Source organism: Quercus lobata, chromosome 10 (genome assembly GCF_001633185.2).
Source record: "Quercus lobata isolate SW786 chromosome 10, ValleyOak3.0 Primary Assembly, whole genome shotgun sequence".
NCBI lineage: Eukaryota > Viridiplantae > Streptophyta > Magnoliopsida > Fagales > Fagaceae > Quercus > Quercus lobata.
Genome location: NC_044913.1, coordinates 26058001 through 26075767, shown reverse-complemented (window position 1 = coordinate 26075767; position 17767 = coordinate 26058001). Strand labels below are relative to the sequence as shown.

The 17767-nt window shown below is 35.0% G+C and overlaps 1 protein-coding gene across 1 annotated transcript; it reads right to left on the bottom strand.

Moving 5' to 3' along the window:
- Nucleotides 1-4378: 4378 nt before the first annotated feature.
- Nucleotides 4379-17234, bottom strand: LOC115962450 (LEAF RUST 10 DISEASE-RESISTANCE LOCUS RECEPTOR-LIKE PROTEIN KINASE-like 2.1). The gene is made up of 3 exons (XM_031081288.1): nt 16471-17234; nt 5833-5868; nt 4379-5574 (listed from the first exon to the last, which is right to left on the bottom strand). The coding sequence occupies exons 1-3, from the start codon at nt 17204-17206 to the stop codon at nt 4463-4465; spliced, it is 1884 nt and encodes a 627-aa protein (XP_030937148.1). The 5' UTR covers nt 17207-17234; the 3' UTR covers nt 4379-4462.
- Between the last annotated feature and the right edge of the window lie 533 nt (nt 17235-17767).

Sequence of the window (17767 nt, the reverse complement as noted above, 5' to 3'; positions counted from 1 at the left end):
AATCTTAATGGAATTATATGAATTTTGTTAGGATCAATAATGTTTAGTGTTGGTAGATTCTATGACATTGATATATTTTGAAATTGAGTTTGTAATGTGTTATTGAAGATTGAATCAAGAAACAGTTCAACAATGTTGTTGGATTTAAAAGGACCCCAGTTAAATTAATTATCGAATTAATTAGTCCAATTAGGTGCAATATTTGACCAAAGCAAAACCTTATTACTAATCTAAAGATTAATGCTGCGGAATATAAATTAGAAACTACGGGTGATATATGGGTCATCTCTCTTGAAAAATCCACCAATAAGATTACAAGTAAAATGAATTAACACAATTCCTAATACCTATCAATAGTAAAACCTACTGATCCTAGCTCATCTCCTACTAGGTTGGACTTACTTCTTAGCAGACTTTTTCGATAGCCTAGGATTTGCCAATTGATGTAACTAACTTCAAGGTACATGGATCTACCAATTGATGTGATTGACTTCTCAACAGCAATTCGAGATTGTTGTAGTGGTTGGTGCAAATGTCTTTGCAGCAACAAGCTTCAATGGCAAACTAGAAGTAGCTTCCTAAAAAAACCTAGCCACACAAATTCACAGAAACTTCTCTTAATGTGTATCTCTTATGTCCTTATATCATGCTAGGTATCTTGGGTTGAAACAAAATTTTATATTCAAATTTCCTATAACTCGATCAGTCGAGAGGTATCAAGCTAGGTATCAAGATTAACTAAGCCTCGATACGTTGAGTAGGTATCGAGGTACAATTGAGGTACTTGTTTCAATTGTTTCTTGAGCAGTTTTCTTTTCTCTTCAATATGAATCTTTAACACACTTTTGGACACTAAAAACTAGACTCAAAATACATCATTAAGTGCATTTGAAATCAGATTAGCTAATACTAAAAAAACATGACTCTAACAAGTGCAATAATCCATGTGGTTGAAGAGTCCTGACATTCTAGTATAGTAAAAGATTTTTGTTGTAAGTTGTCTACTAGTTTGTAGAGTTTAGGAAAAGATTTTTGCTCAAATGTAAAACTTCTCTTATCATAGTGGTTTTCTTTGTTATTGAAGGCTTTCCTCATAGTGGTTTTTCCTTTGGATTTTTCGTCTATTTTCTACTTCGTCATCATATTTCTATCTCTTTATGAATGTTTTTGTCACTTTTGTGCAATTGGGGACACTTTATTGAATTTGCATTTACGTGCTTTAAATTGCCTAACTCATATATTATAAATTGGCAAAATTGGATTGATTAAATAACTTGGTTAATTCACTTGTAATTCAATAATCAAGATCTAAAACTTAACATATTCCAATTTCTTTAAAAATAATCTAATAAAGAAGTTTCCCCAATTTCACGTAAGAATTACCTCTTGTACACTTGAAATCCAGGATCTTACAAACTACTAAACATAATATAGCATTATAAACTCTAACAGGTTAGTCTAATAGTTCTCAACCTCTCATGGGATTCATGAAATCCTAAATTAAAAATTCCTACCCAATATCTTGGAAACACCCCCAATAAATTTATTCTTATAATTGCTTGATGTATAGAATAGAGGATTACATATACACGAAGGAATAATTTAGTAATTGAAGAGGTTTGGGCGCCCATGTTAGCGCAGCAAAAAAAAAAAAAAAAAGACATTGTTATAAAGAATTTAATATTTTTATATTCAAATAAAAAAACAGGGATAATTGTACAAATCCACCATAAACAAATGGGTACTTTCACTTTGCACTCCAAAATATAAAAAACTTTCCATTACCATCCCAATCAATCATCAAAAATTATACAAAAGCAGAGACCTTATGTGGGAAAGTGTGAGGTTCTATCAAGTGACACATTATATGTAAATAAAATTGAAATATTCTCAAGTGCCACATCTGAGATAAGAACAAATTAAATAATGACTGTTTGGTTTTATTTGGTTCAATGTTTCAAGACTTTTCTATTAAAAAATAAATATTCTTTGTATTCTTTGGTTCAAAGTTTCAAGACTTTTCATTCAACACACATACATACAAAAATCTTCGCATTTTAATTCACAATTTTCACCTCTTGCACTTCTACTCCATTATATATACCCACCCATAGCCTTTCATGCCATCCCGTGTCAAATACACACATGACCAAAAATGATGTCATTTACCTTCAATCTTTTGACGACACTTACCTAACTCTAACTTTGCTATTTCATATATTCCTAATCTGTATGAGTTGGCTACAACCAAGGAAGGGGGTTTGCATTTTATATTGAGTGACAACGGCAATTATAATTTTTATGTTAAGATCAGACGGTGTGGATTTGTGGATTTTGTAAATGATGTGATTGACTATGGGTGTTTGGAATGTGTATTTTGTTTTAGAATTAAGGAGAAAGAGAAAGACATATTCTATATCAACTTTTATTCTATAATATTCATCGTTTTTTTTTTTTTTTTGAGTTTTATTTCTCATTACTTCAATTGAATAATTATAATGGATATGTGTGTGCAATTTATAATTTTTGTTTTTTATGATGAAGTTATTACTAATAAAATTCTATAATGATTATGCTATAATATAGATAAAACATTCTCTAAAACCATTTTACATAAAATATTACAGCATTATCTGTGTATCGCACGGGTGACTTACTAGTTACACCTAAACATGGATATTTTACCCCATATTTTGAATGATGATTAAAATTAGCGGTCACATGATAATAAAATAATTAATTCTCCCTTCTACTCTTTTCCCAATTTAATGTACAAAATTATTCTTAATTTTTCTATTTTCACATGGATAAAATTAACTAGCTCATTGTTCTTATTGAGGTTTACAAACTACTATAGATATCAACAAAATTGAAATTGGTTTTCCCAAAAAATCCCCAAACTCAAAAGTTGAATTAAGTTTTCTAGAAGAAAATCAGATTTACTTTTTTAAACCATCATTGAACATAAAAACGAAAGTTGGAATTGGGATTCTCAGAAAGTCCCCCAAACTATGAAGCGGGTGTTCCTAAATCTAAATAAACATGCTCAAAGAATGGAATTGCAGTTGAAAAAGAGTGACATATTGTTTCTTGAGATGTCACCAAAGTAGATGTGAGAGAGAAAAGAACACTAAGTGCTTGATGAAGCAACTGACGAAAGTGGTTTCGTGCACGAAAACCTCACTATGTTCTCACATGCGCCACGGTCTCTGCACTTGCGAGTTCATATCTATTGATTCTAAACTGTGTTATGAACCAATTATATATATTTTTCACCAAATAAAAAAATTGGATTAATTTGTATTAATTCACCATGACCACCCCAATTGCATATTTTACACCGCAAATTACAAAAACTTGCCATGACCTCCCCAATTGCACCAAAGCTTGCAAATTGCACCTCATATTTCGATTGGTTGTTAAAATTAATGGCAATTTGTTAGTCATGCAACCATAAAAGAAATGAATTCCCATTTTTTTTTTCCTTTCTCCAAGTTTTTTTGAACTGAAATTGAAATCTAAAAAAGAAAAAAAAGAAAGATCTTTGTATTAGACTAGCATTGGACATAAATGAAAAAGAGAACTAAGTTTCTCAAAATACCCCCAAACTATCAAGTGGGTAATCCCAAATCCAAAGAAACAAGCTGAAAGGATGAAATTGGATTGAAAAAAAAAATGACCTTTTTTTGAAGGCCAAACAAGCAACCAAAAAAAAAAAAAAAAAAAATCATCTCCAATGTATGATTTAGAGATGTGACAACTGGCACACACCCATAAACTTTTCCACAACTTTACTATATGGCGATTTGTAAGTGGTGAAAATAAAATAGTGGGTCCATGATTTCACCATTCACAAGTTGCCACATAGCAAAATTGTGGTAGAGTAGTAAATACGTTTGTGGCACTAGATTTACTCGTTCAATTAATATCCCACTTAATGTTGGTAACTGTTTTTTAAAAGGGATTCAATAATAAGTATCAATTACCACCACACTCCCTTCATGCATTGGTCACTTCACAAGTATAAGTACTTGTGAGGTGTGGGGGGGTAAGGGCCGGGGTTCAAGTCTTCAAGAGGGAGCTTCTCACACATATACACTTAGATTAGGCTAGAGTAGAATTTCTATCTTGTAAAAAAGAAAAAAAAGGAAAAAACAGGTATGAATTCCATTGAATATTCTCTCATAAACAATTTTTTTTTTTTTTTAGAAACTTTTTTGAGAAACAAAAGTTGGTTGTGCACACTCCCTTTCTTGTCTTATAATTGAGTTTTTCTTAGCTTAGAGACCTTTCCTAGGTTAATGATTAAGGGACATTGAAGTGCACACCCCCTCTTTTATGTGAAAGGTACATAATAACACCAACACTTGTCTTCAAGGAGCCCAATCCTTAAATTAAATGTAAGATAATAATAAAGAAGTTATCAAGAAAAAAATGTATCTAGAGGTATTATTACATTGTACTAATATGTGGTGGAGGATTCTTCTGCAGGAGATCTTGGAGGTGATGATAAGAAAGGTTTTGGAGGGATTTGCAATGCTTCTAGGTTTCCTTCTAACATTTCAATTACTTTACTCATGGATGGCCTATCAGATGGATTTGTCTGTATGCACCACAAACCCACTAAGATCATCTTTCTCACCATTGCCGTTTCCTCTATAGTCATATTAATGGGAAATCCTAAATCATTGTGCTTCTCAAGACGCTTATAAATCCAATGAGGAAAATATATCTCACTGGTATTACTTATTCGAACATCAATGTTCTTTCTTCCTCCAACCATCTCCAAAATCATCATTCCATAGCTATAGACATCAGATTTGTGTGAAACTACTCCAAAGTTTCTACTGAACACTTCAGGAGCTATATACCCTATTGTCCCTCTGGCTACTGCCATTGATATGCTACTCTCATTCCTTGGAGAAAGTTTAGCAAGTCCAAAATCAGAGATCTTTGGGGAAAAATTTTCATCCAGAAGAATGTTATGTGGTTTTATGTCAAAATGCAAGATTCTAGTATTGCAACCACGGTGCAAGTACTCAAGGCCCCGAGCAATACCAATTGCAATTTGGAACAATTTTTCCAATCCTAACGGCATAGTGGTTGTCTCCATGTTGTCACCATGTATAAACTTTTCAAGTGATCCATTTGGCATAAACTCATAAATGAGAGCTCTTTTTTGACCTTCGAGACAAAACCCAAGAAGTGTGACAATATTAACATGGGAAGTTCTACTAATGCTTGAAACTTCATTGATAAATTCATCTCCATTTCCTTTTGATGCATTCAGGACCTTCACAGCTACGAGACGACCATTGAGTAGCTCTCCTTTGTAGACACCACCATAGCCTCCTTGACCCAGTTTAACCTTAAATGAATTGGTGAATTTCTTGACATCTGAGAATTTATATCTGTTTAGCAATAGTGGTCCGTAATTTTTAACAAATGCCTCAAGATCATGTTCATTCTTTGTTTTCTTCATAAAAAATGGTGTTGACGTAGTTGATCTCTTACTTCCAAGACAACAAATTGTGATACTGGTAAGTAACACTCCAAGCCCTAAAGCACCAAGACCTGCAGCATAATTCGAACATGATTTAGGTGGTGGAAGCCATATCCTCTTAAAATCTAAAACCTCCTTTTCTCAACGCCCTCTAAAGTAGCAAAATTAACACATACAATTTTCCGCATTATAAATTTCGGTCAAATATTGAGGAAAGATATTAAGTCTTTAGAATTTGCAACAGAGCAAAAAAAATCCCTGTTATCAAAATATAAATATAATTTTTCAAGTTGAACGCACTTAATCTATTTTTCGTTGGCATATCTTACCTGCAATCAACCTTGTATTCATGCTCCTGCTATGTTCTGCGGAGAAAATATAGTATTTATTAGTGAATACATCATGTGCATATATATGAATTACTTGTGAATTTCTTGGGTTGCACTATATCACATTTCTACTCATAGGCATAGAAAGATGACAGAAACTTGAAGCCGAGAAAAATCACCCTCTTCCACAAGGCCAGCATCATCCATCAAGTTAGCATCATCCATGTGATGAACGACTACAACATACATTAAATGATTCCCCATAAATCACATGAGTAGCGGTTAATGCGCCAGACAAACAAAAGCATAACTGCCGAACCAACAGGCAAAAGACCATTGGAGTCTATAACGCATTTGCATTCATTACTGATGAGTGTTAATTTATCAGGATCATTTATCTCTCGACAGACGAATTAAATGCTATTCAATGCAAGGTGTAATGTACGCACATCAATGATGGACAAAACTATAAAAGACATTCAATGCCCCAGACAACTAAGGAGTAACATATGGGCACCAACGGACAAACAGCCATTGGCCGACAATAAAAGCCAGCCATTAATACCAATGTCTCCATATCTTAAGAAAGCAGATGTTCATTCAAACAATGAAGACAAGGGCTATAAAAACCCACCCAAACCAAAACTATTACGAAGTTGAATTCTTTTGCAATATACTTCAATTAAATCTCATTATAACTTAATCATCGGAGGGTGTTTGGCAAACATCACACCTATGTATCCATATTTCTCTATTTCATATCTTATTGTAGGTTTGTCTTTGGATGAATCCAACACCTTCGTCCATCTATATTAAAAAGGAGTTCAACTGACAATTTTCAACACCAAAAGCTATAAAGCAAGGGAAGAACAGCATCGAAAGGTTCGTCTCTAGGCAAAGACAACGCCTTCGTCCATCTGTATCGATGAGGAGTTCACTTGATGATTTTTTTGGCATCATCAAAACTTATTCTTATTCATATAACCATTTTATTCCCTTAGAGTCTTGGCATCACAAATGACATAAGATCACTATTTTCTCTTTTCTGAAACACAAGCAAAGCTACACAAGTCATTGAACCATTTCGTATTTGCACTAACTTTAGACCTAGCAAATGGGTCGGGTTGCATCAACTCAAGTCGGGTCTTATTCAAGTTTTGGTAAAAAAGAAGTCGATCTAAATGAGTTGTGAGGAGGTTAGGTCAATCATGTTATAAATGAGTTAATCAAGTTACAAGTTGAGCCATATTTTTTTACATGCAGAAAGATAAATGAATATCATATTGTTTTTGTTTTCTTTTCAATAAAAATAAGAGAACAATTAACAAAATCCCCAAAAATAAAATTTAAATAATATGAAATTCTTATGTTTACACAATCCAAAGTTTGGTAATGATATAATAACCATAAATGAATGAAAAAAAAAATACTAAGTTATCAATCTCCTCAGGTGCACATGTTCATGTTGCATGTAAAATAATAAGTTAAATTACCTAGAAATATAACTAAATAAAAAGCTAGAATATAATCATTAATGAGAGTTCAATTAAAAAAAGACAATCAATGTAATAGATTAATCTAAGTACATAAATTTGAAACATGTAATTTGATTATTCAATAAATAAATAAATAAACGTAAAAGTGTTAAATATATAGCAACATACTTGAAAAGTTGTATACTGCCTTACAAACTTGATTATGCTTTACAAAACCAAGTAGAATTCAGCTTTCTTTAAAACTTTAGTTTATAAAAAAAAAAAATTAAAAATTAAAAATTATAAAAAAAAAATTTAAAAAAAAAACTAAGATTCTGAAACTATGAAAAAAAAAAAATCAAGAGATTAAAAGAAAAACAATTAATGGGGGGATGGAGGTGTTAGGGATTTAGTGGCATGAGAAAAAGACAAAATTTGGCTACAAACATAGTTGCAGCAAATGACTACAACCTCCACTAAAAAAATTAACATGGCTACATATTTTAAAATCTAATAATTGGATTGCATGTTTTTATGGTCATAACACGCATGTCAAATTTTTTGTTAATCAGATATTATTTACTACTCCATCCATAAACCAATTTTTTATGTATGATTTTATATTACAAAAATTTGAGTTTAAATATTTAATTAATGACACAACTATTGATCTTTGATATTTAGAAAATTTTGCAAGTATTGAAAATATAAGATGAAATATAATCCAATAATGAATTTCTCAAATGTCACATCCAATGGAGTTGTAACTATTGGCTACAATCAAGTTTTTAGTTTAATGTTGTTTGTTAGAAAATATGACAAGTAATTCCTTATATTTATTTTAAGTTTAATAATTTTTCTTTTGGTTGAAGGGTGGTGAGAGATTTGGTAGATGAATTGGTATTGAACTTAAACAATGTGATGAAATGGAAAAAAATAAATTTCATGAGTAATTTTTATGTTATTTCATTGTTTTCTTTATACATAATCACATATTAAAAAAAAAAAAAAAACTATTTTCTTTTCTCTCTTTTCTCTCAATTATATAACTAACCCATTTTTTTGAAATTGTCTAAGCTTTTGGGCCTAGCGGAATTTTTTCAAGGCCCACTAAATCGATCCACATTTACCTATAGTTGGTATCTTGGTCTAGTGATAAAGAATTATCATCAAGAGTGGATGTCATAGGTTGAAACTCTCTAAAAACAAAGAGAGTATAAGAATGTTGTGCATATATTTTTTTTTTTAATTATGAAAATAATGGTATGCAATTGTTAGAACCATTATTGGTATTTCTAAAAAAAAAAAAAAAACAAAATAAATTATTGGTGGAGCACAAGATATAGTGTGCGTTTGGGAAGCGCATTTTGCGCTTCCCAACAGACCATTTTTGCTTTAAGTGGGTTCCGTGCACTGTTTACGGACCCACAATTTTTTTTTTTCAACAAAATAAACATTAAAAATGAGTCTCACGGCACTATTCACACATTTAAAAATTATTTTGCTACAGTATTTTCAGTTTTCAGTAATAAGCGGTAGCCAAACAGACCCATAGTATGATTGATAGAGCATAAAATTGTTAAAATGAAAAAAAAAAAAAATCAAGCATTAAGATATAATTTGTAGATTATAAAGTAGAACATAAAAGGGAGAACAAAAGTTTTTATATAGGCTTATTACTATTAGCTAAGAACAATTGAGAAATCAAATATATGTTTCAACTTAATCTATGAAATTGAGGAGAAACGAGCATGCATACCGTTACTTGAACAGACCAAAGGTTGCTCTCCATCATGGCAAAAGCAAACAAATGAATGTGAGAAGGAGTTAAAACCACATATCCCACCTGAAGCCTCACACCCCGAACAGGTAATCGACCAGTCATTACGGTAGTCCACATCAAAACCTTGATTCAATACATTCTGAAGTCCCACAGACTCATCAATAAGAGCAGTTCGTAAAATTGGAACTTCAATACTTGTATTGCATCCCTTAAAAAGGTCGTGGATACCTGGGAAGGATTCGTCTATAAAGTAATTAGCATTATTATCTAAGCTGCAGGAAAAGTTCACTCCATCCAATCCCCTAACTCCAGAAGGGCAGCCATTGAACAAAATTAGGTTTTGATCGGTTGGTGTGTAATATTTGAAGTTATTAAAATCCAAAGTGGTATTGACGAACTTTGGAGGGCATGGTTCCAGAGGTCCAATCTTGCAATAGTCATGATATATTGAGATTGGTTGATGTTTAGTACAAGGAACTCTAGTTCTTCAATTCTGATAATTGGGTATTCATTGTCGCGGCACGTAAGCTTGAACTCTTGAAAATTGCAAAGTTCAGATCGATTCCCTCCCAAGAAAGAGTACGAAATGTTTTTTATCCTTCCACCATCAAAGGGAATACTGCACTCAACAAAGCGTGCATTGTCGATGCAATAAGATGGTGGTAGTATTGTTAAGAAGAAGGAAAGGGTGATGAGGGAAGAAAGAGCTAGTTGTAGATGATGGTCTTCCATGTGTTATGTGTAGGAGATCATAGATCATAGAGAAAAGTATATATAACGCAGCCTAACATTGAACGAAGACTTTTCTTTTGAGAAGGGTTGAACGAAGGCCGGTAAGTCTAAAAGAGATAAAAGAGTCCTCTCCATAGATTGATTTTTAAACGGGATTAATCTGGACTCTCGAGCAAATTATCCCACTGACTTTTCCACACCATTCTTTTATGTCTAAGACTGTGATGTTTTATGGTTCAAAAGTCCTAAAGAAAATGATTTTCCTCAGTCCTAGAAAGTTGCACTCATGGCCGAGTTACTGAGTTCACCCGGTTATCGAAAATAGGATGAACCCACGTTTTAATTTTATTCAACCAATTGGGCTGGCAAATTGGATTCAATTTCAACCATCTTTAAAATAAATCATAATAATAATAATTGATGGGACCGACGAACCCTTTGGCTCAGACAAACTAATTAGACATCTCCGTCCATCACTCCACATCATTAGCGAATGAAGATAGGCCATTTAATGTAGTATGCAATACCTCAGACGGTTACAAGACCAATTGTATAGACCGTTAGAGACCCATCAAAGCCTACATTACTGAGCCTGAAGGCGTTACCAAAAGAGGCATTAAAGCCACAATAAAAGCCATAATGGCTAGATGCTGCGGAACCGTATATAAACATTCCATAGAACCAAAAAGAAGGCACACACAATTTCTAATACAAAGATACACCATAGCTCTGATCTCTGATACTTTTCTTAAAATTTCCATACACTGACTTTGTCATCAGAGACTCTTTGGTAGGCATTATACCGGTGACCACCTAAAAAGGGCTTTGTGAGATATTTTCAAGTACAAGGATGAGGTTGCTGACTTATCTAGACGAGTCCACTTAACTGGCGATTTCTGCTTCATCAATTTGGTGCAGTCTGTGGGGAAGATATTTTGTGTCTAGGTTCGAGAACGTAGTCCCATTCAACTTAAAAGTCCAGATGAAGCCCAACACTCCCCAGGAAACACTTACAGCTAATGTGGAAGAGCTTACCCGACAAAACCAAGAAATGAGATTGCGGCTACAACAAGAGGAAAACCGGTCAGGGACCAACTGGGATGATGATGGGGATAGCCAATGAAGGGACGAACACTGATGACTTGCCACCCCACAAAAACCGAGCTTGGACCTCCTCAGGGAAATGAGAAAGCAAATGGAAGAGCTGAGGAGTACAATAAAGGAAAAAATAGACCAAAACTTAGACTGTATAGTCAGGAGGACAAATTCACCCTTCACCACGGCAGTCTTGGAGTGTCCGGTGCCCTTAAAGTTTCACCTACCACAACTTGAACCGTTTGATGGGCTGAAGGATCCTTTGGATCACCTTTACACCTTCAAGACAACTCTAGGTTTTCAGCAGCCCCCTGATGAGATATTATGCCGGTCCTTCCCAACTACCCACAAAGGAGCTGCGAGGGAATGGTTCACTAAGTTACCAACTTCGTCCATTGATGACTTCAAGCAGCTGAGCAGCTCCTTCTAACACTACTTCGTCGAGGGACAATGCCCAAAAAGGCCGACAAACCACTTGCTTACAATTAAACAAGGAGACAAGGAGACCCTGAGGTCGTAAGTGAAGCGTTTCACTCAGGAAACTTTAGAGATGGACGAAGCGGATGACAAAGTGCAGCTGACAGCCTTTAAAGCCGAGTTGAAGTCTAGGGAGTTTATGGTCTCGCTTGTGAAGAATCCCCCATGGATGATGGCGAAAATACTACTGAAGGCTTAGAAGTACATGAACGCTGAGGACTCTTTAGCGGCAATCGAAGAGGTAGAAAAGCTTAGTGAGAGGGAGAGAAAGGGAGACAATCAGAGATGACAAAAAAGGGAGTAGGCAGATCGTCAAAGTACTGATGGGAACAAGAGGAAAGATGATAAAACCCCTCGGACGGTAAAATTCACTCTTTTAATTATGCCTGTTGATAAAATTCTAGCAAAGATTAAAGATGAGCACTACCTCAAGTGGCCGAGGCCACTACACTCGTCACCCAATGTTTGTGACAAGAGGAAATATTGCCGTTTCCATAAAGATCATGGCCATTACATAGAAGACTGCAGAGAACTGAAAGAGCAGATAGAGGAACTTATACGAAGAAGGAAGTTGCAAAAATTTGTAAAGAAGGGCGATTCCAACAAGCCCAAGGACGATAGTAGGGACAAGCCGGAAGCCTTTCTAAGGGATGAAGGCCATAAGCCACATCATCAGCATAGTGTAATAGGAGAAATAAAGACAATCATGAGAGGGCCATCCACAAGGGGTTTGTTTAGATCTCTCAAGAAGTCATACTAGAGGCAGGTGAATAGCATCCACATGATACCACCCCTGAAACAAAGACGGACAGACAGGGATATCTTGTTCTCAGAGGAAGATGCCAGAGGAGTGAAGCAGCCGCATGACGATCCCCTCGCTATCATGCTTATGATAGAAAGGTTCAACACTAGGAGAATCCTTGTAGACAATGAAAGTTTCACAGACATCATCATCTACCTTTCCGCTTTTCAACAATTGAAAGTGGCCCCCGAAAGCCTACGTCCATTTGACTCTCCACTCGTCAGCTTCAGCAGAGACAAAGTATATCCCAAAGGTATAGTGACGCTGACAGTCACAGTGGGGGCTTACTCAAAACAATTGACACATTAATTAGACTTCCTAATGGTAGATTGTCCTTCCTCTTATAATGTGATCATCGAGAGACCCATACTTAATCATTGGAAAGCAGCCACGTCTACCAATTGTCTCAAGGTAAAGTTCCTAACGAAAAATGGTGTAGGCGAGGTAAAAGGAGATCAAGTGTTGGCCAGGGAATGCTAACAAGTGGTGTTAGCTACAAAGGAGAACCATACTTGGATGATTCAGGAGAAAGAAGAAGAGAAGGTGGAAGCCTTAGAGATTGTGGAACTAGTAGACGGAGAGACAACAAAGACGAACAGGATAGGGATGACCCTGAGTCCCAAGATGAGGACGAGGCTAGTCCAATTCCTCAAAAAGAATAGGGACATCTTCGCATGGAGCCATAAGGACATGCCATGCATATCCACAAAGGTTATCCAACATAGGCTGAACATGGACCCCGAGAAAAAGCTCGTCCAGCAAAGACGATGAGTCTTTGCTCCAGAATGAAACCAAGCTATCACAAATGAGGTCAACAAGCTATTAGCAGCTGATTTTATTCGGGAGGTCTAAAAAAGCAATTGAAGAGGGGCAAGATCTTAAAGAAACCAAAAGCACAAAAAAAGGAAAGAAAAAGGGGAAAATCAAAAACCCATACAAATTATCTACTCTACGAAAAAAGAACTAAAGGAAGAAGAAGTTGTACCTCAAAAATGCAACCCCAAAGAGAAGCAAAACGTAGGAAAGCAAGGAGTTTGGAGAAAAGAAAATGCAGAACAACATTAGCAGTGAAAGAAAGTGAAAAATGAAGAAGAAAGAGGAAAGGAAGGAAGTTTAAAAAAACTAAGCACAGAAAACAGAAAAAAAAAAAAAAAAAAAAAAAAAGAGAGAGAAGAAGAAGAAGAAGAAGAAGAAGAAGAAGAAAAAGCGGGAGATCCAAGAGTCACACGGAGTGGAGCATTAAATCCACCACTCAGAACATGCCACGTGGCCATAATGCATTTGGCCCCGCCACTGTACATTAAATACGGAGAGAAACCCCAAGAGACACGTCTGAGCAAGAAACCCTTCACTTCCTTGTGATTGTCACGGCACGCAAGGACAATCACAAAGCCTAGGGGGGCAGTTGATGGGACCGACAAACCCTTTGGCTCAGATGAACTAATTAGACATCTCCGTCCACCACTCCACGTCACTGACGAATGAAGGTAGGCCATTTAATGTAGTATACAATACCTCGGACGGTTACAAGACCAGCTGTATAAACTGTTGGAGGCCCATCGAAGCCTACATTACTGAGCCTGAAGGCGTTACCAAAAGAGGCATTAAAGCCACAATAAAAGCCATAACAGTTAGATGCTGCGAAACCATATATAAACATTCCATAGAACCAAAAAGAAGGTACACACAATTTCCAATACAAAGATATGTCATAGCTTTGATCTCTGATACTTTTCTTGAAATTTTCATACACTAACTTTGTCATCGAAGACTCTTTGGCAAACACCACACCGGTGACCACCTAAAGAGGGCTTTGTGCGACATTTTCAGGTACAGGGGCAAGGTTTCTAATTCATCTAGACGAGTCCACTTAATTGATGATTTCTGCTTCATCAATAATAATAATATTGGATTAGGGCCAAGTAGCTATTTAAGCCCATCGTTAAATGAAATTAAAAGTCTTTATTTTAAGTTTTGTGGTAAAAAAGTATACCCCAATGACTTTAAGTAGAATAGCCAGAAATGTCTTTCTTGGCAAGTTCATTTTTTTTTGGGGCATTTTCATCCACAAACCTATGACTTTAGTCAAACTACTTCGAAGGTCTGCTTGCCTATACTAACATGGAAGAATATACCTTGATTCGGGTATATATATTTGTTAGGTTCTAGAATTTTAGAACAATTGGCAAATTGTAAGCACAAACTTGTCTAGATATAGACTCCGAAGTCTATAGGTTTGATTAGACAAAGTTCAAGATAATACAAGTCAAGAATCAAGAATATACAAGCTACAAAAAGAAGAATTCAAATTTTGAAGAGTTCGACCGATCGAGACTAAGCTTTGACTGATCAAAATACAGGTTCTGCAGATTTTAATTTATGCCCACTACTCATTAAGCCCAATATGTGATTAGGGTTTCAAATCTATTTCACATAGTATTTAAAGAAACCTAAGGTACGTTTTGAAGGGACTTTGGATGTGCTCTTGTGAGATCTAAAAGGTACTGTGTCTTCTCCTATCAAAGTCACTACTGGAAATCATTCTCATATCATTAGAATCGGTCTGAAGTTGTTGTAACAAGTTCAACAACTGTTGATGATCTAAACCTTCTAGGGTAGTCTTGGAGTCATAAAATGGGGAGTTTGTGTTGCTAAACATTTGAGTGGGATCTCAAAGTCATAAGCGTGAGAGCTTATGTGCTGCAAATCCAAGAGAGAAGAGTGTAGATTCGGAACTTTCACGTGGTCGTGTCAATAAGTTATTACTAGAGGTAGCAATAAATTTAAGGTTAAATCTTTTGTAAAAACTTCAATTCTTTATTAGTGGATTTGTTTGCCTTGATCTCATAATTAACCTAAATAATCATTAGCTAATATATTAGGTTAAACAATCTATTTTAAAGGGTCTAAGCAAACAAACAATATCTTCTCTGTCACATTAAGTGGGTTCTAAGGATGAGTGGGATCCACCTGTTGTGAGTGAGAAGATACATATACTGGTATACCTATATAGTTTCAAGGAAGTTTCACATTATAAAACTTATAGTTTTATAAGTAAAAAGCAATAAATTAAACTGTCTTAGCAAAAAAAAAAAACGAAGTTATAAATTAGACCGTAAAATTTTCTCTCTCTGTCGGTAACAATAGGATCCAAAGGTTCTAATCCATGTAATATTTACATAAATCTCTTTCTTAAGAAAAAAAAAAAAAAAACCCTTAATATATATATATATATTATATATATGTGTGTTCACACCGTTCATTGAAGGTGAATATCTATGTTTTTTTTTATTTTTTTTTTAAGGAAAATTCTATCAAAATGCATTCCAAGGCAACTAAAAGTCTACAACAACCCAAACAAAGATTTAGCACTAGGATACAAAATAAAACTACAGCAGGGAAGAATTAATTAGGTGGACCCTTCATGTGATGTGGCGGGACGAAACTACTCAAGGGCAGCGGGGGCTATGCTCACACCACCCGCCCCACCCCCCAACACACACCTTTAAAAAAAAAAAAAAAAAATACTAGCATGTGTATTAACAAAATGAATTTTAATTATGGCTCTTAAATTTATATACTTGGCCCCTCTTGCCAAAAAATCCAACAAATAGATAACAAGCAAAATCTATTTAAAAAAAAAAAAAATGCACATATCTAGATAATAAGAAAAATCTTTGAACAAATCATAAATCCGATCTAAGCAAAAACAATAACAATAAATTAATTACAAATCCTAGCTACAAAAAAAGTCACAAAAACCCAATAGTCTTTACCCAATTTCTCCCTCTCACTTGAGAGTTCTATACCCCTCTCAAATGACTCCACCCTCTTAGCCATAGAGACAACTCTTATGCAACATATTGATCGCTTCATCCACACATTAGTTAGACTTTGAAAATATTAAAACATGCCAATTGACTTGCAAAACTCTTAATTATAAAATCTTATTATTATCTTTTTTTTTCAAAAGAAAAAATAAAATTAATAATTAATAAATTAATGCTAATAATGCAACTTTGTCAATCTCTAGTATTGATATTCCAATTTTTTAAAATCTAAGAATAAAGAACTTTAGGCCCCCTAAGTTTGAATCTTAGTTCCGTCCCGACACCCACAAGAGAATAAGTAGATCACGCAATCATACCTTTGAATTAATTATTCAAAGGTGTTATAGTGATTAATTCAGCATTACGTGTTTTTCTTCTCTATACCTTTTTACTATGATATGTAATGTAAATTTTTGACACGTGAAATTGACCAAGGGAGCATACCTTTGCAGCTGTTACTATGTGTGCTTCCATCGTTGCAAAAGCACAAGAACTCCTCAGCCGTAGCGTTGTATCCACAATACCCTTCAGAGCTCTCACATGTACCACAATCCTTAACTCTTTCCCAATCAAGCACGAAGCCATCATTCATAGCCGCACCAAACCCACCAGTTAAATTGCCCTCATTGATCTGACTCTGTGTCACAGCCACCACCACTGTCTCCTCGCAATTCTTTGACCAATCAAAGCCCTCCATCTCATGATTCTCCACAAAAACGTAAGACCGGTTTCTACCATTAATATTTAAGCACCGGATGTAAGGCACAGTTATTGGAGGGTCGGAAGTGCAATTAAAGTAAAAAATGAGATTCAAATCCATTGAAGAATATTTCAATGGTAGCGTCTCTAGAGAAACGCTATGACGTGCCCTTGGGCACATTTGGTTGGAGACATCAATATTCACAAGGGTTAGGGTATAGTCGGCATAATTTATATCTTTCACGTAGTAGCGGTCACCGGATAATTCAAGTACGGCCTCGTCGTTCTTGCACATAACGCCAAACCCCTTGTAGCCACAATATAGCTGATCGGAGGCGCTTTCATTATGAACCCAAAAAGGGTACCTGATGATAACGCTACCGCAGTAGTGTGATTGGCATAAAGGAGTAGAATTGGTGCCTAAGGAGTTGATGAAGAAGAAGAAGGAGAGGATGAGGAGGTAGCTAAAGAATTGTGACATGGTGAAGCGTCTGAAACAATAGCACGCGAACCGTTGTTTCCGAGATGCGGGTAAAATGCTACTTTTTTTTTTTTTTTTTTACGTAGGGTAAAATACTACTTTATAAAAGCCAAACATATTTTGGTACTAAGCTACCAGCACAAATAATTTCTCAATCTACATTGGGTCCACCATTACGCGGCCTTTACCTTTTTGACTTGTTCCTTGGAATTAATTACGTTACAGGTCAAGAAAATTTCACAAAAACTTCACTCTCTTTCACATAGATTTACTAATTTTATTTGGATCTATCACAATACAACGTGTTAGGTAAAATAGGGATCTGTTTGGTAGAAAAGTTTGAGTAATGTTGTTTGTAGTTTTTAAAATGTGTGTAGGTAAAAATGTGTATGAAAATGTATGTAATATAATTTCAATTTTTGTTTTCATTACTCAATTTTCTGATTTTTGAGTAATAAGTTATGGAAACTGAAAGCATATTTTAGGTGTTTTCATAACTCTGTTTTCAATGGTATTTTCATAATTAAAACTACATGTTAGGTCCCATGGTCAAAGTCAATT